General features: G+C 46.4%; 2 protein-coding genes across 2 annotated transcripts; one reads left to right on the plus strand and one right to left on the minus strand.

Moving 5' to 3' along the window:
- Nucleotides 1-84: 84 nt before the first annotated feature.
- T265_03856 (hypothetical protein) lies at nucleotides 85-19,990 on the plus strand (the record flags this gene model as incomplete). The annotated part of the gene is made up of 3 exons (XM_009168437.1): nucleotides 85-997; nucleotides 13,510-13,607; nucleotides 18,714-19,990. 3 exons carry the CDS (start codon nucleotides 85-87, stop codon nucleotides 19,866-19,868), a joined length of 2,166 nt encoding a protein of 721 aa, XP_009166701.1.
- Nucleotides 19,991-20,032: 42 nt separating this feature from the next.
- T265_03857 (hypothetical protein) lies at nucleotides 20,033-24,573 on the minus strand (the record flags this gene model as incomplete). Its single annotated transcript, XM_009168438.1, has 2 exons — nucleotides 20,033-20,176; nucleotides 24,493-24,573. 2 exons carry the CDS (start codon nucleotides 24,571-24,573, stop codon nucleotides 20,033-20,035), a joined length of 225 nt encoding a protein of 74 aa, XP_009166702.1.
- Nucleotides 24,574-25,557: the final 984 nt, after the last annotated feature.

Raw genomic sequence — 25,557 nt, forward strand, 5'->3', positions numbered from 1 at the left:
TGAAATACAAGGCATATATGTGATGAACATGACTGATGCTCTATTCATTGCTCTATTCATTATTCTCTTGTTTTAATATTCCATATGCTGTACAATATTCGCCAATTCGAATACATACGTGCTGGTTGCCACTCTGCTGAATTCTGGATTTCTAGTTTGTCGGGTTGTACTGATATACGTACGAAACTTAATTACCACATTTTGGCGTCGCGATTGGAACAATTCATCATGCCTGCAGAAATGGAACTATTAGATGTTAATTCAACTGCACGTGACGTAGAGAATTATTTGGAACGATTCGACATATGGTGCCTCACAAAATCCGATATGGATGATAAGAAACTCACTGCATATTTCCTGCATTTCGTTGGCAAGGAGGCGTATACTTTAATCAAGAATTTAGTATATCCTGAATCTCCAATTGATATTTCTTACACTGCATTGAAAAACAAAGTTCTTCAACACTTCAAACCGATTAACTTCGTAGCAGCCGAAAGAGCTAAGTTCAATATGTTAGCCCGCTCTCATTCTCAGTCGGTTCGTGATTTCGTGTTACAGCTGCAGACACAGGCAGCCAAATGTGACTATGGTGCCCAACTGGAAGACCAGCTGCGTGATAGACTCATTGCTGGCATTCAACTGCCCGAATTACAGCAGAAGCTGTTACTCTGTCCGGATCAGAAATTTCAAACTATTCGGAAAATATGTGAGCAGTATGAAGATGTGAAGCATGTGACGAAGACTGAGGAAGCAGTCTTGTTAAATTATTCTAAAAGAAATAATTCAAGGATGCGGACGAACAACAAATTCAAACCTCGAACAGATTCTCGTGCCTCAAATCCATCAACACGTCACTTCACAGATCGTAACCCTAATCCGATGGCTCAAAAATTCGGGAAATGCGAGTCTTGTGGACGAAACCATTCCAGATATTCATGCCCCCACAGACGAGCCAAGTGTTTTAGCTGCGGTAAAACAGGACACATTCAACTTGTCTGTAAGTCCAAGAAAGTGTGTCACTTAACTTCTGACCCAAACACTGACGTGAAGACATTATCTGAAGATATTTCTACTCTTTCTCTATCTGTTTTGTCCCAAAATTCGTCACATGTTTTTAAAACGTTGATATCCGCTTCTGGTCAAAAGCATGGCTTTATTGTTGATACTGGTAGTGTTGAGTCCATCATTCCACAATCAGATCTAACTGCATTCTACCCCAGTGCCGTGATAGTGCCTACAGATATTAACATTCGCGGTATCACTGGACATTCTGTACCTCTCGTTGGTAGTTGCACGATCCCTGTGAGGTTACTACAAGGTACCTGTATCAATTGTAATTTTTTGGTATCAACGTCGGGACCATCGATCGTCGGACTCAAAGTTCTACGTTTACTGCAAACCAGTATCACCTTACTGACTTCTGCGAATGAGAATGAACTCAAGCAACTGATTCTTAAATGTTCTAAGGCCACAGGTGGCATGCAAATTCCCAAGATGAGGCTCGAAGTTACAGGAGAGCCTATATTTCTTAAGAGACGGATTATTCCATTTGGTTTACGCGAGCCTGTTCGTCAAGCATTAAATTCAATGTGTGCGAAAGGAATACTGACTCCTGTCGAGTCATCGAACTGGGCAACTCCGATAGTTACCCCACTGAAGGCTGATGGTATTACTCCGAGAATTTGTGTTGACTACCGGCTTACGCTAAATGCGCGGCTACTGCAACGTACATGCCCCACGGAAGAGCCAGGTTTACTGTATCGTTTATCAGGTTCAAGTGTGTTTTCAAAAATCGATCTAAAAGATGCTTATCTTCAAATACCACTGGACGACGCCTACAGTAACCTTACTGTGATCAACACACCCTTTGGGTTATTCCGATACAATTTTCTTCCCTTTGGTCTGAACGTTTCACCAGCTGTATTTCAGCAAGTTGTGAATACTATTACAAAAGATTTGGAGGGTAAACAAGAGGTAGCGTGTCCCCGAAAGAGTTGACGGTATCAAGCATGATGGAAGAGAGCCATGCTTCAATGACTAATAAGAACTAAGAACGGGATACAGTGGAAATAAATTGGATGTCATGAAATTTACTTAAGGGAGAGTGAGCGATGATTAAGATAGTGAAACCAGAGGGCCGGTAGGACGGCGAATAAGAATCTGCTAGGACAACGGTCTTCTATATGGAATGGATTAATGACATAGACATTCAAATTGGTGGGCGATGTAGAACAATTTGATGATGCTAGGAAATAAGGTGCTTAGACGTACTGTGATGGATACGGAGACAACATGTGTATGGTATTAAAGCTGAATGAGAGCCACGGTGTCGTTGCGGACATCAAGAGATTAAGATTCTCAGGGAAAAACCATTGGTTGAATTGAGCAAGCCTTTATGTCTTCCGTTTCAAGGCGGCCAGCGTATGGTGCTACACGTGGCAGCTACACGGGTATGGGGAGTCTTAGGTCAGACAAGAAGCGTGGACTTGTGGAGTGTCTGAATCTGAAGACGTGGAAGGATATGGCCAAGACACCAAAATGATTTCCCAAGAAGAAACAGGGGGATGGGCCCTGTAGTGTTTTGGGTGCCGAATGGTGAGCGCAGGGTTCATGGATAGCCAAACCGAACAGGTTGGTGGCGATAGTATTCGGGGCCTATAGTTCGAGACGCAGGATAGGTAAAGGGGAAAGAGTGGAGCGAAGGAGCTAGGGTGTAACCAAAAGCTCTGAGAAAATGAATGGGCTCCATCAAGGGTAAACAGATGCCATCTCCCCTGTTAATCGCAATGAAGGAGCTTTCAAAATTTGGAAGATGATGCATAATTAAGGGCGGAAGCGGCGGAGCTGCGGGTAGGCTTGAAAGATGCGGGGGGTCCCGAGGGGCGTTGACTTACGAAAGAGGGTCCAGGCAAACAATATGAGGGTAACCAGAGTGCCAAACGAATAGATATCAAGATTGGCTTACGGCGGAATTTAATTATCCGTGGTGGAGGAAACGGAGTGCATATGTTGTATGAACAGTGAATTCAAGACAGTGAAGCAACGTTAGTTGCTCCAGGCGCCCAGTCACGGCTGGTTTATTCCTAAAGGCTCTCCGAAACTCGTTGCAACCGTTCCGCTATAACAACCAATCCTGTTCCCAGACTTTGTTGCCTACTTTTCATCGTCTCAAACCTGATCGAACAATATGCCAATCTTTCTCGTATGCCACAAGTAAAGATATGTTTGCCGCGGGTACTCTGCTGACTCAGTCTTACGTCTGTCTATCCTGGGGTTTACAGGCCATGTGGAGTCCCTAATGAACAAAACAAACTGTTGATCAAAGTCAGATATAATATCACAACCGGAAAAATCCAAGGAAATCTTGACTCAAGGTTCACAACGAAAAATTCCGCAGGTCCGTATTCCGTGGAACACTTGAGACCGAATCGGACGACTTGGCATACCTTCAAGTTAGACGTCGAAAAGCGAAATATTTGAAGAGCGGATGACGGGCATACCGAGTGAGTATGATAAGGCGTCGGCATGAACTGATGGAACGGAAAGCGAATCTGAAGAATTCAGCATATTCTGTCTTCTTGTATCGATAGCTAAAGGGAAGTTGATGGGAAAATCGGTCCTCATTATTTGGACTCGAACTTCGGCGACAGTGAGAATCCGGTGAATTCCGAGGTCAGGCGTTAGTAACTTGTGACCGTGGGTGGCCCTGCGAGCGATGTTGGCCGCATGTAATGATGAACATGATGTGATGAACATGACTGATGCTCTATTCATTGCTCTATTCATTATTCTCTTGTTTTAATATTCCATATGCTGTACATATTCGCCAATTCGAATACATACGTGCTGGTTGCCACTCTTTGCTGAATTCTGGATTTCTAGTTTGTCGGGTTGTACTGATAACGAAACGAAACTTAGTTACCACAATATATATCGTTAATTCCACACAGATAGGTACATGAATTGCGCTTGTATACGTTATACTCGTCGAAAAATTACGGGTTGTACTGATATACGTACGAAACTTAGTTACCACAATATATATCGTTAATTCCACACAGATAGGTACATGAATTGCGCTTGTATACGTTATACTCGTCAGCGCGAAAAATTATGCTTCTGTTCATCGAAGGTCAACACAACACTGCCCTTCGAGAGGCTCACTTTTCTTTCAGTATATAACGCAAGGGAACTAGATTCACTGCGTGGCTGTGATGCGAGCACGCACTGCTCATGTCGATCACCACACCCAGCTATGCACAACTAGGCAGCTGATAATGTGACATTTTCAGATATCTGCATGCAAGTTACCGACAGAGAAATATTTTCCCATTAGAAATAGTTACTCCCCTCAGCTAAAATCAATTAATTTTTTCACAGCACAAACTCAGTGTCGTAGGGGGACATTTACACTCGACACCGCTACAAAAGCGACACTAGCAAGTCTTTACACGTTCACTGTGTGCTGCGTTTCCGAGTTTACTGCCACCAACACGAGCTCCTGCCCACTACCTGCAAATTTCGACGGTCTGATCTTGCTTCAGCTTGATATGCTCCACGAAAGATAGAAAAGTCCCAACAACAATATTCTACTACCCTCAATATCTACAGCGTTTAGATCGATTCGGTTTAGGCGTGACCGCGTCTAAGTCGAATCACGCCCACAATCTGTGAGCCTGCCTTGCTTTTGCGCTATCTCTAGTACCAACAAACCCCACCGGCCATGCTATTGTTCTAACTGCATCATAATGATCGCGCCTGGCGATGTGTCAACCACCATTCTGGACATGCGTATGCTAGGATGCATACTGTGTTTGTGGTAACTACAAAGACCATGTGTCCTCAGTCAGATGAACATCCTTACATTACAGCACACATTAGTCCGAAAGATTTCAGTGCAGGATTGCAAGTAACGGCAGTGTGATTGTATGCAATGTGTGGCATCAGCCACAGGCTTTTCAGCGTAAATAGTTATGAAAAATACAAGTTGCGATTGAAACACGTCTGACGGCTTATCTCTTAAAACGGTTTGATCACTCATTCAGCCTTGAACCAACAAGATTTTCACTGCGATGAGGCCTCTGGACCATATGCTATAGTTGGAAATCGTACCTTCGCCTCCGTCCGGTTGTGAACGCCTTGCAAATGCTTGAACATGCGCAATAATACTTATCCTGATGCCACATCGCCCGCCAATTGGTCATATTGGCCCCAGTATCGCCTTCGCTGAATAGAACGGGACGAACAAAAAAAGAATGCCACTTTCGACGCCTTCCACCTTTCCGTGTTGTTTTATATTTTTATGTCCTACCTATCACTTATGCTCGGATGCGTCCAAGCCGTAGGCACGCAAACCAAGCACCACGGAATTGGCCAGCTGCATGTCAGCTCTCGCACTTTCCGCTTCAGAATTTCTATCTGAACCTGTCCTCTATCTCCATCTAAGCTTTCATCGTTGGAACTCTTAATCAAATTGACAAACAAGCTGTCTCCGTACACACTGAACACTTCAGACACTAACGTTTGCTACGTTTTCGGGACTTGATCACGGGTAAAAGCACGCCACATGAACTTACGGCAACTTTATTCTATAGATAAGATCGACTATGAAGTCCTGGTGAGCAGGTAGCCAATTCTGCGGTGTGCCGGTACCGGCATTGCTGTCAGTGCACAAACTGCGGCTTCCTGGTCGAGTGGTAAACTGTTGAAACTGAGCAGTCCTATTGCCCATCTCCGGAAGGGCAGGCGCTATTCAAAGTGACGAACAGCGCCTGTTCATTGTGAACACCTGTGCATCACGCGTCTGTGGCCCAGATTGGTTGAAAAACGCTAACAGTCGAGAAATAACCAGAATTCCAGTCTCCTTAAAAAGGGCACATTTTAATCGCAATGGAAGGAGTGTTCAAAGTACGTGCGAACCGGTAGGCGCGGTAGAAGAAAGCCTTCGTGGTGTGCTTACATCGCGCGTCAAACTAAGCAATACTGTGGAATATTGTTAGCAGCTTTCCGCCTACCACTTTTTATTTGGTGGTGGTAGAGGAATTGGATACAGTTAGCGACATTGTATGTTTTGGCGTCTTTCTGCCGCTCGACAGCCGTGGAGTCAAAGGAGTAACTGCACTAAGGCCGAACGTCAGTTGACTCCATCTCACGGCCTTACGACCAAGGTCAGAGAAAAATAAGCATCACCTGGGAAAGTCCAGCTAGGAACAAAATAATATATGTTGATTCCACAAACAACAAGCGGGTAGTTGGATTTAGAGTTGGCAAGAAAGCATATATGACTTTACATGAAGTTCGAGAATGCACCTCGTAGGGCAGCAGAGATGTAAAAAGGCTTGATTTTAGTCTTTTAACGCTTCCTTATTTTAGCTTTCACCATTAGTTACCCTCTGGTCTGAAGTTCAATGATTTGTGTTCTGCCAGAGAACGAAAGATGAGAGCAACCATGTAGCGGGACCAGAGAACTAGGGTGGAAAATAGCCCTGCTCAGAACCTCGTTGGGTAAATGATGCGGCCCTACTAATTCCGATTGTCCATTCCGATACCACTCCTGCACCTTTTTGCGATACAATGTGTCCAAATCCCGATGGGTGGGTCCGATTCTCTCCTTCTCGTTGTGGTCTACCGTAGCCCCTTGAGTCCCCCTGAAGATGACCGATTTTTCATACTAACCCTCGCGCAACTCTCCCCCAACTACCACTTCGTTCATCTCCTGCTGCTAGATGACTTCAACGCTCCAAAGGCCTCCAGGACGGAGCTCCAGCGCGTCGAATCACTCGGACATTTTGCAGCGTTGTTGGTGGAAGTCATTCAAAAGAACGCCTGGACTCAACATGTCGTTGCACCCACCAGATATGGCGCAGGCCGACTACCATCCCTCCTGGATTTGGTCAGCACTAACGAAAGACACTTCGTTGATCAGGTAACAATCAACACTCCACTGCGATGTAGTGACCACTATGTGCTGACCTTTTATTCCATCTGCTATTGGGCCAGAAATCCCGAACCTCAAACGTGGTTTCGAGACATCTGCCGTTCAGACTCCTCAGGAATGGGCAAATTTCTCGAACAAGTGACACTGGTGCCAGCCCCAGTGGAAGAATTTTATTGGACCATTGTCCGGAAAGTTCACGGGGCCGATGCGATGTTCATCACAAAAAACCAGCATGCATTCGGATGAGCCGCAGTCTGACAAAAAGGATTCAGCGTTTTATGGAAAAGAGGTCCCAACCTTTTTCCAAAAAGTCGGCTACAGGGGATACAGAAGATGAGCTGACATTTCGTAAAATGCGCAACCGCTGTAAATCACAAACCCGCCAATGAAACATAGGAGAAAAGCTACCATTTTAGAACTCGTTCGAAAAAAACCGTATCGTTCAAATACATGAGACCTCGCCGCGGAAACAAGTCTTCTGCGGTCTACTTGAGGGACAGAAAAGGAGAAACGCCGAATGAAAAACAATGGTATCTGGGGTTTACAGGGGACACCATATAGGTCCATATTCAGCCCAAGCGTCCTCGTCACCTCCACTCTTGCCGACCCGTAACTAGGAATAGTCTATAACCAACTTGGTCTTCACGGTGGAGAACATTCGTCAACTGTTGCACAAGATCAACTCATTCTGTGCGTTGAAGCCTGACGATGTCCATCCAAGAATCCTGAAGTAAAAGTCATCCACCCTGGCAAACCACCTCCACCTGGTGTTTCGTCAGCCACTTGACGAGGGCCGCCTTCCCCCTGCTTGGAAGGAAGCAATTGTCATGCCAATCTACAAAACTGGTGGCCGACTGTCGCCGGGCAGCTACAGGTTTATAAGCCTCACTTGCATTCCGTGTAAGGTGGTGGAATGCATTTTGAAGTGAGCTAACCTAGACCACCCTACTTCTAATGACTTGATATCTCCAGCTCAACACGGGTTTCTCTCCAACCGTTCTTGCGTGCCGAACATGTTCTTGCTTATGGACAGCTTAACCCAAGCTATGGACGAAGGACTCATCGGATTCCATATTTTTCGAATTCTAAAGAGCATTTGATAGGGTCCCACACGTCCGCTGCGCCAGAAACTCGAGTCATACGGGAACCAAGGAAAAATCCTTTGCTAAATCAAGGCGTTCCTACCAGACAGATCCTTTCGAGTGAGGATAGGCTCGACCTACTCTTCTCCGGCGCCCCTCTCCAATCGGAGTTCTTCAAAGCACCGTTTTGGGATAGCTGCTGTTTGAGGTTTACATCAACGCCATTCTAGATGTTCCTGCAAATCCATGTCCACATTTTGTGAACGACTTAAATTCCTAGAGTCCCGATGCCAGCGCCCTCCAAATGGATTTAAATTTTGCATAGCAGTGGTAGTTGGACTGGCACCTTCCTCCGAATTACGAAGTGTGTCCAGAGGTCATTTAGAAAAAAATCGGCGAATGCAATGCATGGTTAGAGGGGACCAGAAGACGTCATGACGATAGACGCCAAAAGCATTTATGTACCTAGCCCTCTTCAAATATGTCCTTCTCACTGCACCATGAGAAATTGGCCCAAAGGTTATGTTCCGTTTTTTGTATGATTCGGCGCACCTTCACTCGAATTACACGCATGGACTTTCAAATACTCTATGCGGCCTACGTCAGACCGCTCCTTGAATATGCAAACCAAGTTATCTACTCGGAACACACGAAAGACGTAACCGGCATTGAGCGTGTCCAGCGAAATGCAACGGAAATGTTCGCCAGTTTCAAATTCGTGGACCAGGAAACACGTTTCGCGGTAATTGATCTTTTCCCCTGGGGTACCGTCGCCTCCGATGGGACCTAATACTTATTTTGGCCCTGTCTGAACAAGGCTTGACCTAACAAACACGCTCAGAGAACACGCTCTCCTCAGGCAAAATATTTTCTCATTTGAGTAGCAGCTGCGTGGAATATCTCTCCTCAGAGGGTTGTCCACACCCCTTCTAAGACTCGGTTCAAAGCACTATTAGACACTTATTTATACGAATCCTCGCACTGGCAGGCATACTGCCCTGCGTTGAGAAATTAAAGAGTGGCGCTACATCTTTTTCTCACTTGTGGCTTTCAGGTGAACAACAAGAACAAAACCGACCCGAAAAACTTGGGAAAAAGCCTCGGTCTTGTGTATCAGTCCGTGAATCCGTGAATTTTCTCGGTTGTGCAGTTCGGGTGAGCAGAAGCCGCTGAGTGCCAAAACAGACATGACCCATAAAGCTTAGGCAGAAGAATTGATCCTGCGTACAGGTCCGTGATTTCATGAATCACGGGGGATGCAGTTTAAAACTAATTGTACCGAGCCACCCTGGGAGTTCGAGGAGAAACTCTTCTCCATCGTTATTCTACCGTGAAATGCTCTCCCAGACGGGGCAACTCGTTTCCCCTTACTGGCTTCGTTTGGCCGCTGGCTATTCGCACAATGAGATTGATTTCTCGCAATCTACGGCATTTTCAGACTTGCCACTTCATAGTGTAGAATGTCTATGTATAATGTATATGCTCCTGTATTATTGAAAATCCTTTACTATGGCGATTTGTTTAAGTGAACTAAACCCCCAGGTGAATAAACACCGCCGACTTTGAATACCTTAACAGATGAAAAAAATCGCGAATTGTGGAAAAGGTTGACTCACATACAATGAACGCAACTTTCAGGTATTTTTCCACCGGAACAGGTTTCCTCAACATTCTAGAACCTAAATGGCCTTTGGAGATGCAACTTATGCGTAGGCGCATTCGTGCAAACAAATTTTGGCCGATGATTCCTTGTTGCCAGTGGTGCACGCTAATTATTTGCTAAACATCGTGCACGTTGACTGGCAAACTACAGAGTTTTTCATTATAGGTTCCGAATTATGCTAGAAAGTCCTCCGGGTTCATCGATCTTAACCGACGCACACCACTAACATGCGGCTAGGGGTACACGATACCTAACTAACTAGCCACATAGAGCCTACGTCGATGATACCAGACAGCTGAACGATCTTAACCGACGCACACCACTAACATGCGGCTAGGGGTACACGATGTCCAACTAATCCATCCATCGGTAACGGAGAAAAGGCTCAAAATAGACGTCTTGAAATTTTGGGATATATTGGTCGTCTTGAAGTTCACAAATGTCCTCCTGTGAGGCGAATTTTCTTCTTCGTGAGGAGTGTTCCTTTGGCCGTTGAAGTCCTGAAATGAGAGGAATATATAATCCAGGTTATCGAAATATCACCATAAGGCGTGCGGCCGACAAACAGGTAGAGATACTTACTATGCTGTCGTAGATGCCTGTTCACATAATGCCATCCTCAGCGGTTATTTCGCATGCCTGTTTACTGCAACTCTCAAGAAATACGAGACTTACATGTAATGCATAGGATCTCATTACCAGACAAACTTTCCGGAGCCGATGGATCACATGAAATCATCTTCATCTCTTTCATCTAGCCGGCGCTCTACAGAGTTAGTCGTAGTTGTCAGACAGACTCACGGCCGTCGAGTAGTTCCTCTGTGGACCCGAAAACACGGACGCACACGGACTTACGGGACACACTGTGCTGGGAATCTGTGCTTCGGTCCAGGTCAACATCATAAGACGCCCTTTTTGCGGACCGGATAGCAAGCACACCTCTGCGTTTTCTGGATGGGCCCGGAGCTAAGAACCCAAAGTGATTTATTTTCATGTGGACTCACCTATGGGACAAGCCTGAAGCGCACCACCACACAGTGGGCAGGGTTCACCGTCACAACAGTCGGCGTGATATGACACGCGATCCGTTGTACACCAGCGGTCACTGGTAGTAGTAGGCCGGTCACAGAGCACACAGAACCCCAAGTCAGCGTTTCCAGACCCCCATCTGGGTTGAGGCGCAGTATCCTCGACCACCAACGGCAGATCGTCGGTTGCAGACTTTGAGGCTTGACGCAGCAGGATTTCGCCCTGAACAATCAGCCGCTTAAATATGGCGGTGGCCCTCCTGGGTTCCAGCCTCTGAAGCTTATCCATCACCCGATTCAGTTGCTTACGAAGACCGTCGAAAGCTGTCGGGGGTGGTTTGGGAACAAGTGTAAGTGGTACACCTTTTCCCGGTAGGTTGTAATCTGACAGCCATCGTTGGTGGATTGGAAAGCAAGCTAAGAAAAAGTCAATGATGAATAGTTCTTACTGCTCGGAACGGACTGATCTCGAAATACAGAGAACAGGTGCACACAGGGGAGCCACATCGCCTGGTAGAAAGGGCACGTGCATTCTCCAGCACAGGTGTCGACAGTCTGGGAGCATCTAAGTGTTTGCACCACAAACTATGAGTTAGTTTACGGAGCTCGACCTCACCTTGTTTGTTTCGACACTTTCATACGGCAGCCGCGGCGGTCGCGGACCCAAGTGTCTCAAAACGAGAGAGCATGCATATGTCGTCATTCGACAGACTACGTTTAGAACGTAGGCGTCACCCTCCAGGATTTGCCGCCTGTCGCAGTGGTACGACGTATGCATCTCAAACTCCCGCATGAGCCACTCGGCGTGCCGGGACACCTTTTGAATGGCATGCTCCAACGTGTCGGAGTGGTGCACCTGATCTTTAAGGCGCCCGTTCGCATTCTCCAGTCGGTTGTTGGTCACATTACCGAAATGAACCATTCCGGACTGTGCGTGTATGGCCCATTTTCGGGTGATGTACAACCAGCGAGCCGTAAGATAGGAGAGAAAACGGGGGTCGGTTCGACGCAGAAGCTGTAGATCTTGTCGGAATCTGTGTGCTTGTAATATGATGAACATAAAACCTACTGTACAGCATTGTCCAGGCGAGCCATGCGGTGAAATATGTGCCGGCTGTTCGCAGAATGTGTCTGTGACCATAAATACATGGATATTAAATGATACATACGTGCTTCCTGATGGCTTTGCGGACGTGAAAGTAGCAAAGCATAATGTCACAGCCGAACACTACTCTTGCCGCACGCATTTGCGCCGCCAACTTGTCCATTACGAAGGTCCTGACCGGATACGCTTCGCCCATCATTTCTTTGAACAAGCCGAACAGTTTACGCATGGGAGCAAACTGCTCGCTCTCTACGAACGCATACATAACCGGACGCCCGGTTCCCATGCCGTCCGTTATCAAGAATGTGTATAGTTTATATCTAAATACCGAATATTAGATGCTTTAAAAAAACTTACCCAAGGCGGTTTGTTGCATGTGTCCCGTCCACATTCACTACGTCGGGAAAGCGTCGGAATAACGCTATCTGCTGCCATCGGGAGAAACATATGTGGCTATGGTGACCTTCCTCTCCCTGACACACAGGGACGCGTCGATTGACTGGAAGCCGATCGTAAAAAAACTTTGACAGTTTGTAGTTGTGTTCCAGAAAATAAGAGGCCACTGCCAGTTGGTTCCTTTGCCTCCGTAGACAAAACCGCACTGGGCAGCTGGTGCTTCTCGTACTTTTTTATTAGAAATTACGCTCGGCTTACTAGCCTCTTCGGATTCCACGCAAAATAGTGTTGGTGCTTCGATTACTGGATGAACGCACAAATATCACAAAGTTATCCTTCATGTATTCATTTAAGGTCTTCTCAAATGCCGTGAAGGATGAAAACGATACACCCACAAATTTCTCAACGAAAGCCACTTCCGAAGCCATAGCAAACGAAGTTCAAAGTCGAATGTGCGCCAATAATTTTCAAATGACATCGATTGAAACAAATCGCAAAAGGATGACGGCAGATGAGGGGGTTTTTCAGTCTACGCATATATGCAAAGAAGTGCAACATTTTGACGTTAACGTTTTTATTCCGCCCGCAGGGGTTTTGCAGAAAAATACAGCGTGCGTCTAGCCGCTGGCCTTCGTTTGAGTGTCTTATCAGCCACTCACATTTCACACTTGTCCCTTACCGTGCGCAGGCGCCTGCCCATTGTGCGTCTAGCCGCTGGCCTTCGTTTGAGTGTCTTATCAGCCACTCACATTTCACACTTGTCCCTTACCGTGCGCAGCGCCTCCGTAATACATTGTGCGTCTAGCCGCTGGCCTTCGTTTGAGTGTCTTATCAGCCACTCACATTTCACACTTGTCCCTTACCGTGCGCAGGCGCCTCCGTGCCCATTGTTATTTATAACTCATCCCGGCTTTTGGTCGATCTTACAGTAAAAGCGCAGCTTCATAAGTGGTGAAGTTTCTTTTCTTTCTCCTCCTCTTCCGTACACGCAGCCTAAACCCGCAGCCAGAGTGGATGATCTGCCAAAACAAGTCCATGGGCCTACCCTAGTAGTGTACTAATTTGTTGAATTTCTTGAGCCTGGTTTCGGGTGGTGTTTTACTGCACCACGGCCACGTGTTTCAAACGCTAAATGGACTCTTCGCGTGTGATGCGTTCTGTTGGAACATTCCGTCTGCTCACGTCGTATATAGTAATCTTTTCTGCCAGGAGTTTTGTTATATAACATTTGATGCCAAAAAAGAAGGTGAAGTCCACAAAAGGTATGGCTTGACGTTTTTCTATCTTGGGCACTGTAGGCAGACGTGTGGATGACGAAGTAGATCCGTTGGAGACCGCCAGCATAGTTAGCATCGCAAGTGATGGCAGCGAAACGTTTACACATTCTTCTACGGATGTAAGTACTTGGCTGATTTCCACGATTTCCTCTTCCGCCAGTGGTTCACTACACTTTCAAATTAATGCCAACCACATCGTATTTTGGTTGCAAACGTTTCATCACCATTCAATGTGACATCGCCTTGCGTTATTAGAGAGCGTAGGGCTGTGCAGCGATGGGTTGGGTATGTGTTGTTGATGGGACTTAAAATGCGTCGCAATCGGTTTTCCTGACCCGAATGGCAGGTAACTTCGCCTTAGCCTGTCCGCTGTCAGCAATCGCAAATTTGCAAGGAATTGAGGCGTCATTTGAATATAGATAGTCATATGAAGAAAAAAGCATGAGCAAGCTTATGTATTATTAGCCCGTTTAGCTTGCACGCATGGGTTGAACGATTTGCTGGAGAAGACCCTGCAAATGGACGTCCATATGTTAGAGCGTCCCCATGGTTTACTGTGAGATATGGTGGCGCCTAACTGCTACGCTACCAGAAGGAAGCACGAGGGCTGGGATACTGCCAGGTTGCCCGAGCCTAGACAGGAATTCGAGAATCACAGTTCGGGTTCGAACCACGGACCTTCCGGTCAGGGAATTCGTGCTCGCAATAGTTGTGGGGCCTTAGATGTTTCAGTGTTGCTGGGGCTTTCCCACTCAGTAGTACGGTCAGCGCGCACCCTCCGGCGTGCGGCTCAGTAGAGGTTGACTGTGGTAATTAGCTCTATTCCAACTTTTATGGCCAGTTGGCATGCAGCCCCTCCTCTACCAGGGGTCCCTCGACTGCACTCAAAATCAAATCGTTCAGCTGTAACACCCGTCTGCTGGTTAGCTGCTATGCCACCCTAAGCAACCACCAGTTCTGAGATACTGACGCTGCCGAAGCCTAAACAGAAGCATTCGAGGTACGGAGACTGGTAATGGTACCTTATCTACCGAGTTATCTCGAACCTGCAGCGTTGACAACATATTTAACATATGGTCCTATACAGGTAAACACTAGCTTGTTAGGGATCGCTCCTTTTACCAATGTAATGGTGTGGCACAGAACGCCGAGGTGTTAGCGTTGGCAGCAGGAATTACGATGAGCCGTGTCCTCAAGGCGCTGCTGGATGAGGATTGAGGTCACCATGACTAGTATTGTGCAGAAGTGAGAACTGCGGAGATCGAGCATCCTGAACTTCTGTTGCGTGGAGGCTAGCGGAACGCGAGCCATTTGCAAACTGCCTTGGGGTCGGCTGGTAAACACATAACAGCGAAGACATCTGGGCAGAGCTTTGTGCAACGTCGCATGGAAGATGTAAGTGTTCTTGAACTATTGCACCCGGCGGGAGCGGGGTGGTCGGGAACTTCTCGGTGACCTCAGGGTGATATACTAAGGTAACTCCAGCATCGGTTAGGGCGGTATACACCCTCTGGGATGCTCGTCCATCCGGATTAGGTTTTGGGCTTCGAAGAAATAAAGTCAGTGTTCTCTTGGGGTTAATGGGGGGCTGGTATTTACCCTATATCGTTTGCATGGCTTGAACGCCGAAAAAGTGAACTTAAGAGCTTGTTTAGCAGCTAGCGAGTTTGGCATGTCCCACACCACTATAGTAGTCATACCAACCGTCGCTGCCTTGTATTTTGGCTTTTGAGACAAGGGCTTCTGTTGGTTACCGTAATAGTTACCTTTTCAAGGTTTGGTTACTCTGATGGTACCCCAGCCACAGACAGCTGTCACCTACGGGTACCCGTAAATTCACGTCACGACGGCTATCGCTTCGCGCCATCAGCCGGATAGCCTTGCGGCCTGCAGTTGCCGATACCTCAGCATTACTTTTGACTCCCAGTCCCGTGACGATTACTTTTATGGTTCTCAGTCATCGTCGCGCCAGCTTCGCATCCGGAGAAGTTTCTAATAATGTTCGCGTCCGAACCTCAGGCCTCAACCTTGTTCATATTACCACTGTACAGACTCAGGCAGATCGATAACGGCATGCCCGAGCACACACTGGTTCAGTTCAGTTTTTCAGCTTACAGGTTGTGTATCGAGATGCAGTGGTCCCAGCTGCTACAACTTCGCTCACCGAGGATGAGGAGAAGAAGAAAACTATAGCCATGCTTTTAAAGGCGATGACCCAATCAGCTCATGTATTTCGGGTGTTTATGTTTGGTGTGCCAGAGGTTGAGAATTACGCAGCGAAGGCATTAATTTTGTTACAGGGTCGCTGTTGGCTTCATGATACAGCATTATCTATCAGGGTCATTGAACACTAGTTTGTCTCTTCCGTCGTCGCCGATCCGGCTTTTACGAACGTGAGTCGTCTGATTGGAAGGGCTTCGTTGTCAGGACATAGACCTACCACGCCCGGGTCGTTTCTTCTTGACATAAGGCTGGACGAACAGTGATGTACGAGGCAAGCGGTCCTCTGGCATACGAAATATGACCAACTAAGCTAATGTGGGAGAACGAAATTCACCGAAAGCCATCTAGCCTAAGTATTACTGATCTGGTGTTTCCTGGTGTGCCAGAGGTTGAGAATTACGCAGCGAAGGCATTAATTTTGTTACAGGGTCGCTGTTGGCTTCATGATACAGCATTATCTATCAGGGTCATTGAACACTAGTTTGTCTCTTCCGTCGTCGCCGATCCGGCTTTTACGAACGTGAGTCGTCTGATTGGAAGGGCTTCGTTGTCAGGACATAGACCTACCACGCCCGGGTCGTTTCTTCTTGACATAAGGCTGGACGAACAGTGATGAGGCAAGCAAGCGGTCCTCTGGCATACGAAATATGACCAACTAAGCTAATGTGGGAGAACGAAATTCACCGAAAGCCATCTAGCCTAAGTATTACTGATCTGGTGTTTCCACTAGACTCGCGCAATGCTTCGGAGGTAACTGTGGTCAGACACCGAGCCTTCGAAGGTCTTCACACGCAGCAGCCACATCCCTGATCTATAAACTAGGACTGATCGGACGGTCGCACTGCAAATTCTCTCTTTGACAGTCAAACTGATATCACATAGGTACTACGAATGTCAGAGGTTGGCAAGGCTTCCGAATTTGAGGAAGTGATTTTGTCTTTCGTCAGACCACCGGAACTTATGCGGTTATCCAGGTGACCAAGCTTTTATACTCCACCGACTGGTTCAACTGCGAGTATGAGGTTTGGATTTTGCAGCAATACTGCGGGTGCAAACTGCATACCCAGCTGTGCACTGTAATTGCTTAGGTTGTCTGAAATAGCTTGCATTTTTAAAGGATCCGATCCAAGAAAATCCTTGTCGGCGCACTTAATGTCTGAGCGAATGCTCCGGTGTATTTCGATTTGCGAGGTGTCGCATCCCTACCTGACACCATTGAATGTGGTTAACTCCGGAGAGAATCCACCATAGACACGCACACAGGAGAAGACATAAGACCTTTGTAAGAGAGAGGTTTAGGAGGGACACCCTCCCTCGCTGTCCTTGAACATAGCGAATGAAAGTCGTGAGTATTAGAAGCACGACGACGCTTGACTACAGCTTTACACTGGGAAACTGAAGGGGGGCTCCATATTTCCAGTCTTCCTTTCTAATGAAGACCGGGTGTACGGATTGGATGTAGCTGCTGACCAACGGAATTGTTCTAATTTTTGTGTCCAGTGGTCCAAATGCTCCCTTTGCTGGACATGTAAGGCATCCATTTTTGGTCCTGATAATTTTTCTGACAAGGGAATTCCATAAAACAGTTGAACAAGTCAGCTGCAACAAACTGCGGGTTTTTGCAGCATTTTTCGCACCCTCTATTTCGTCGGACTTTCGGGTCCATCAAGGTTCGCGATATGCGCGGACACTCAGTTCCAACCAGCATCGGGTTGTGCTTGCAATCCAGAGTAATCTGTCACCGGCTTTCAGTAAAGCCACGGCCCTACCAGAGGTCCGTTGTTTGGATAAGTTTGGCTGGGATGTGCCGCAAACGGGAGTTCCGGCTCTGAGTAGCACTTTGATATCTGTTCCCAGTGTCCCGTACTATCCGACATCGGACCATCAGGCAGGCATTCGGGGGTGGGAGGTTGGTTCTGATAGGTCTTTGATTTCTAGGTCCATTAGCTTCTCAGTGGCCATTTGAGATGTACACGTTTTGCGTAGGCATGAAAAGCAGCAACGTGTAAGTTCATGGTAGGAGTGATAGGGCATTATCACCGGCATCTGACAGCGACGTGGTCTCTTAGGAATGGGGAGTGGTTCTTTGGTGGGCAAGCGATTTCCGCTGTTCCGGAAATTGCAAGCTAATTGTAATGGGCACCCAAGTAGATCACACATTTGGGCCTCGGCAGCGCTTGGCCTACCTACTTGAGCGCTCATGTCACCATCAACCGCAATGATAACAGAGCCCTTTGTTCGTTGTGAAAGAGCACCTAGGGCGTCATAGAAACTCTGGTAGATTCAGAGATACAGCCCTTCGGTACGTAAGTAAACGCAATGGACAGGTAGCGGTGAACCTCACTTTCTCGAGGTTATTTTACAGGTTTTGGCAAATGGAACCCACAGAAGTGACTATCAACGCATATCCACTTGAGAAGCTTTCGCTCGGTAAGGCGTTTTCCCCAAATGACCACCATAATCATATCCCAAGAGTGTAGGGAGTAAAACATCAATGCCTTACTCCTAGTGCTGCCAAGCGCAGTAGATACGTTTAGAGTCACACGGTGCTCATAGAGTTCGTTTTTCGACGGTAGGTTGGATAGGTTTAGATTAGTTTGGGCAACAGAATTCATAAAGTTTGTCAGAATTGCGCACTTGAGTGCAACATTTTGCTTTGAGGTCTACAGTTTTTTAACCTTTTCAGGGCAGTGAAAGTTGTGGTGCCTCTCAGGTATCTGAAATTTAGGGTACTCACTTTCAGAGAGCAGACATCTTTTAGAGCATGACTACGCTGTTAGTGGCGCACCATGGTGTCACTGCAAAATTGTGATGCGTTGGACTTGATGTTTCCTGACTTCCGTGATCTTAAGCTCGAGATACATCGTAATTTTCTCACCCCTTCGGCGTATCACGATTTAACCAGGCACCAAATGTGCCTAACCTCATATTCACTTGCAATGCATTGATATACATATCTTTTCATCACCTTACTCTGCTATGCGTTCGCCCTCTCTACCCAGGTTGAGGATATCGCCGCAATACAGTCTGTCATTGAGCGTGTTAATGTCGCCAGCGAATCCCTAATCGAGAAGCGTCCAGAGGTGCGCATTAAGGGACTGACCTATCTACTGGATGCCTTTCGTATGCACTACTTATGTCTGGATGAGTCGTGGAACTATTCGGACACATTTTTCAGTGGAATCGAAAACGTGTTGAAGAAGGGGAAGGCACAAGATCAAACTTTAGCTGCGGAATGCTTGGCTGTATTCGCCTTTCAGTTTGATTCACAGAATATTGTTGAATGCTACGCCAGGTTCTTGCCCGTTTTGGATACTGCTCTTAGAGACGTCACTGCTCCTTGCGCATTTCGTGCAGCATGTTCAGTCGCGTTAGCTGTGTTTCATTTTCTAACCGGTCATTGTGAGTTTGTTGCCCCCAAAGACTTGATGAAATCATTGGAATCAGTCTTCAGAGGTTCTTGTTTGAAGGGAGACGGGAAAGCGCCGGTTCTGGACCCAACAGTAAGCGCTTTTCATGTATCAGCACTTCGATCTTGGGGCTTATTGTACACTTTACTCACATCCTATGATGCTGGTCCGGTGGGAACCGCTCTACTTCCTGTTGTTATAAGCCTCCTTCAGTGCGCGAATGTTGACATGCGAATAATGGCTGGTGAAATAGCTGCCCTCATCTATGAACGAATACGCGCCGAAGTTGACGAACGGTTCAAAGGCCCCTATTACACAGACCTAGTAAGGCTACTTAATGAACTCGCGACAGACGGTACGAAATCGCGCTCAAAAGTAGACCGCAAACGACAGAGGCAGTCATTTCGTGAACTGGTGGATACGGTCACTCATCTAGGTACAGCCGAAACAACCGTAAATTTCGGCTCCGAAGTGTTGGTTTTGACTTCCTGTACCGAACACTTTTACTACGATTTGTTGTGTTGCTTACTGAAGGGCGGAATGACTCGGCATCTTCAGGAGAACTTCCAAGTGCGGGATTTATTCGATCTCGGCTTGCCGGTCGTTGTCTCACACAGTCCGCTTGATCGACGCGCATTGAGGGATCAACGACGGCTAGCTAATCTTTTTGCCTGCAAACTGCGAACGCAGAAACGTGGTTCTCATCGTGATCGACGCAGCAACGTCGTGCATCAAGGTGACTACTAACTAGTCTCTACTTTTCCAGTAAATTGCCTTGCACAACTCCATTGAATTCTTTAAATGATACCCCAATGCGTATTTTTGTCTTGTATTATACTTGTAGAATGTATATCCAATATTTTCGTTCTGACGTTCACTTTTCCTTTACTGGCATGGCAACTTGGGACACTTCATATGTTTCGGATGCGGAGCACTGGGATACTGCCAGGTTGCCCACGCCTAGACATGGGAAGTCGAGAGGCGCATGCCGGGTTCGAGCCACGGACCTTCCGGTCAGTAAATTTTCGATCTAACCACTGTGCCCTCTCGCTTCCCTTCGAATAGGGAAAGAATGTTCCGCAGAGACGCCATTTGTAGAGTCACCATGGTGTCGTAACACGAGTCAAGTGGGTAATATGAACTGTTTTCGACCACATACTGAAGACCACTCATATATTAGTTCAGTTGAATGGAAAAATCCGTGATGAGGTAACCCATATTTGTTTGTATCAGAAATAAGCTGTTTCTTACTGGATTACAAGGATTCACGTGGCGAAAGAGTTGTTTCCTTGGAGTTTATTTTATATGGGAATCTCTTGTAGTGAGGGTGTAATGCATTCGCGAAATAGGAAATTTTCAACCGTCGGAATTGTTTTCAAGTAGAAGTTTCTTATAAAGAAATACTGTGTTTTATGGGCATCGCCAAAATATCTGACCATAACACTCCACACGGCTTTCGACATGCAAGTAGCCGGTCTATTTGAAATAGGCTCCAATAAGTTGCTTTGTGGAACTGTACTTCCCGTGTAGTTGTGGGGACCACCACATTTCAGTTTGGCTAGCCTCTGGTGGTGCTAAAGGCGACTTTCCTCTCTGGTGCTACTGGTGGAAACGGATCAAAACCTGGCTAACTACAGGTCGCCATGCAGGTGTGATGTGGGTTCGGATTACCACATTGGGAACCACCAGGTACCCGAAGCGGAGGTTACTCAGTTCTTCCTATCCAGGCCTGCAAATGACCCCCCTAATATGGTATTTCGGCATCTCAAGCGCACAATATGCATCCGCGGTGTATAGCATACTGGAGTGCATACAGAATTAATAATCCTTAGGGTGTGTTGAACCACTACTGTATGCACTGAATAAACTGCGCTGAGTTGCCTCGTGAGGTGATCGTAATTCGACTAAACCCGTTGCACACTATCATTGTTCGTCAACTGACCCACGTAAGTGTCTACTGAGAGCTAGAGGTCTGTGTTTGGAGGTGGACCGAGTTGCTGGTTTCGTGGCATCGAATAGCCTAATTAATTATGAACTCCACAATGTGTTTGTACGCTTCACAGTTTACTGATCTTTTCGATAGGGCCTTTCGATTGAATACCACAAACTGGCCCCGTGAAATCTCCATTGAAAATGTCATATTGTGGGTGATCACTGAGAAGCGATTTCTCCAGTTAGCCCTTAGGAACACTATTTCTCTCCGACAAAAAAACGGGACGCCTATTCCACCTTTTGGGTTTGCTTTCCGACACCAAGGCTGTATATGACTACTCACAGTGCGATCTTTCGGTGGCTCTGTTGGTCATCAAATATCGACGAATTGCTTGATCAGACGATCCGCCCAACAAAAGATAAACAGTCCACTCGCAGCATAGTCAACTGTTTGCCTCAACTGCGGTGAAACATTCAATTCGTTGTCTGGTGGAGAAAATCAAAAGACATACATTGTTTTAGGCGCTTGACATCAAAATAAATTGGTCGTGATAAAGTCCCATCAGTTTTCTGTCTTCTTTAAAGGAACCACAACAGATATTGGGCATCCACTAAATTTGGAGGATTATGTCCTCAAGTTTGTAGGAAGGCAGCGGTAAGTGTCAAAAGCATGGAACCAGTAGATGAAGTCTTGTAAACACCATGAATAATGTGTCAGTAGTACAAACGGTACGATTGTTGACGAATGCTACGAAAATAAACGGATATCTTTTTCGCAACCTTGCTGGTATAGAAGTGCGGTCGAACATGCACTCCATTATCTGTAACGACCCGGGAGTGACTTGGTTTTCTGTTGAAGTAGTCATATCGTTCGCCTTTAAGAGAGTGACCGATGCGCACTGGGTGGACGCCATCTATCTAATTTTTGGTCCGTTCGCCGAGCTAGGTAGTTGGAGTGTGAACGTCTGGTCACCAATCGAGGTGACACTATCTGCGAGGGGTTTGGGTTAGTCTCTGTAGCCATCAGTGGATGGGCTAAGTCAGCCACAGATCAATTCTACATGACTGTCTGATGAAATAGAATTGTACTTAATGTCTGCAACAGCACAGTCCGCCTTAACGTTCCTGGAATGTATGGTCGTCTCTCAATGGCACCACTTTTACTGATCAGGGGAACATTGTTCATCCTTTGATCATGGTTTGGTGGGCAAGACATTGTTGGAGTGTGAGATTTGGAAATTTTTGTGGAGATTTCATCCTGTAGGTGAAAAGCCGAGAAGCACTGTTCTCATCGCCTTTTCAGCGTAGAACGGCAAAACATTTTTAAGATCATCCGGTTCTTTTCTCCATTCAGTTTGGGTATTCGTAGGTTCAGCACTCAAGACAGTCATCTGATTGAGTTTATAACCGTTTACAGCTAGTACACTGAACTGGTAGACCATGTTGCATGCTGAGGAAGATTCGATCTACCACTGCAAAAATAGCAATGACCGGATCTTCGGTTGAAATGCTTAAGCGGAAATTCAGGTGGAAGGTATCTTAACCAACTCCTCCGACTAGGACTCCAGAATAACCTGAGGGGCTTCACCACGAATTCGATACGGTCGTGCCAGGGGGAAGTTGGTGGGGACCGTATATGCCTAAACAACAAGTACTCTGGGTGTCAAAGGGCCGTCAAACTTTCATTGGAGGCGTATCCCTCAATCACTCCGAACGTGGCTATAATCCCAGTGAAGCACTACGTCAAGTTGAATAGTCAAGGTAGTCTGCAAATGGCATGACAAAAGAAGATAAAATTTACTTATCCACATTAAAACAGTTTCACCTTTATGTTATATCAGCTCCGTTTGTTTATGACAAGTGCGAGAGTCACCCTCGATTTCTGAATCCGAGCACAACGACCGTCTTCTCAACTGAGCAGCGACTCGGAGGGAACATGATCTTCGCTTGACGTTCGCTTTATTCTTCGTTAGTTTAGGAGTTCTACCTAGGTAAAATGAAATTCAAGAGTTTCTGATTCGCGTGAAATTTCATCCTAAACCTCCGGGATAAGGGTCGAAGGATTCAGCTAGTGTGAGGGTTGTAAAAAAACTGCGGTCTCCTTAGAGGTTGACTAGTCCATTGGAACTTCCTGTTGAATTTACGAACCATGGAGGGCACAGTTTTGCTTCCATTACGAACCGGGCTTCGAAGAAAATAATGGCCCTGTCCTTCACAGAAGGGACCGCCTCAATTTTGGTTTTCTTGGTGTTAGTTCGTTGGGTTTTCTAGAGACGAGCCCCATGAGGAGTACAAGTCAGGCGTGTGTTGTGTCTTTTCCTGAGTCAATTCGTCCTTTGTGCAGAAGTGTGGGGCAGCACGTAACATTACTGGGTCTCTAGATACACTTGACAAGGGTCAAAAAGCTGTGTGGATTTTTGGGTTTAATCGGTCGGTTCAACTCAGTGCTAATCGGAAATTGGCTACAAATATTCAAAAAACAAGTCTGCGGTACAGCAGTGAAAAGTGGTGCTTACTTTAGTTCACAGCGTAACACGGGAACTCCTCTGTTGTTGACACGTCACTTCAGTACCACAAACTATTGATGACAACCGCATGAGTATTTTTCTAGTTACCCGCAAGCATTTACTACTGGTGTATTTGCTGCTTTTTGTGTGGGCGTGATAGCCCTATTATAGCCAGCAATGCACGTTGGGCTATGTGAGCACCACACGACGGAAGTGTTTTTACAGCATTACAGAATATATCGCATGTGCAATTATACATATTGAGCTAGGTCGAAATTGCACTGCGGCGATTTACCACAAAGGTGCTAAGTGAGCAACTGCCAGATCGGCCTTAACATAAGTGGTATTCTCAAAACGAGCGAAAGTACGATATTGGCGGCTTTGCCCTATTCCTACATGTGTGAGATTTCAGGCCAGAGAAAGCCTTTGGCAAAAAGCGTGTGTGTAACTGGTCAGAGACAGTGCGTGAAGTTTAGGGGAAAAGCATGGAGCAGAAGGCGGGCTTCGTCGTAATTTTTCACTGAATCTCGGAACAGCCGGATTATTGCTGAATGTTTAGATTGCCTAGCTAACTGCCGATTGATTTGCGTAGGTTATCTGGTAATTACCACGTAGTAGTGCATGGTAAGCATGTTATCAGATACCAAGTAGTCCAAACACGAGGCATTTTGTTCGTAAATGACCCACTCAACACCAACGCGATGGGTCCTAGTAGAGAGGAAAGGTCTCGTGGCTGAGTTTTACCGGGATCTCCTCACACCTTAACAATATAGGCGTGATGAGTTATTAATCGGCAAAGTTTTGTAAACATTTTACGAGATTTTCTCCGATTTACCTAGGTGGGTCTGCTGAGTGGCATGGAAGCATTATGACCGGAAAGGAAGGGTGATTGGGATCAGCCAGGTAAAATAAATAACTTGATAAGTACTGACGATAGGAATTAGGAAGCGAGGAAAAATTGCGACCGGGTGCATAGAAGTACGGTCATGTATGCGCAGTTCAGTCGGTGCCATACAGTGAACAGCCTCCTGTTCAGATGGAAGGAAGTGAGGAAAATCATCCCAGGTAAATAAAATCGTTCAACTGTAGCATCCTTTTGGTGCCTAGCTGCCATGCCATCTGAAGGTTGCACGAGGGCTGGGATACCGCCAGGTTGCCTAGGCCTAGACAGGGGAAGTCGAGAGTAAGAGGTCGGGTTCGATCCATGAACCTTCCGGTCAGTAAATTTGCGCTGTAACCACTTGGACCATCTCGCCCCAGATAAGCATTTTCTTGCGTTCCATCAGTCCCCAGGGGGAAATAAATTCTAACCAGTCCCTTCAGATGGTCCCATTGAGGGGTGACAACTGTATCAGATCGGTTTTGACCTGATATGGAAAACTCGACATACCATCCCAGTTCGTGTCGTGTATGTTGACGCGTGCACTTTTCCGTTTAGTAGTATTGTTCAGTCAATCGTCCATAAATAAGTGCATCTGGTCGCAAATGAATCCGGTGAACCAACACAAATGACTCGTCCCATAGAAAGGACGCAACAAGATTAGAACAGATTAGAACAACTGATAAGCACAAACACTCAGACTGACGTATGGCTAGGCAGTGAATCTTGGGTGAGGGCAATCAGTATGTTAGATCGACCTGTGACCGACAGTTATTTCGGTGACACAAGTGAAGTACTTTGTGTATTTGCTGCAGTAGTCATTGAGTTGTGCGTGCACATTAACCTGACTGTCGCTAAAAGGCTTGCACTACGTCAGGTGAAGACAGCAGTAACCGGAACTTTTGATGCTGTTCTAGAACAATCTCTCGCCAACAAGTCGAACGCTATTCCCAACTCCCGTTCAGTGTTTAACAATTTCCCAGTGGTAACGCTTAGGCAATACGGAAATGCCCACATTATGACTGAAGATTGCTTTCTGCAGCTCACCATAGCTTGATGTGTTCTAATGAGATGACTTGCACATTACTATCGACTGACGATGGAGCTGGGCGATTCG

The sequence above is a fragment of the Opisthorchis viverrini genome (genome assembly GCF_000715545.1).
Source record: "Opisthorchis viverrini unplaced genomic scaffold opera_v5_57, whole genome shotgun sequence".
In the NCBI taxonomy this organism is placed as follows: Eukaryota; Metazoa; Platyhelminthes; class Trematoda; order Opisthorchiida; family Opisthorchiidae; genus Opisthorchis; species Opisthorchis viverrini.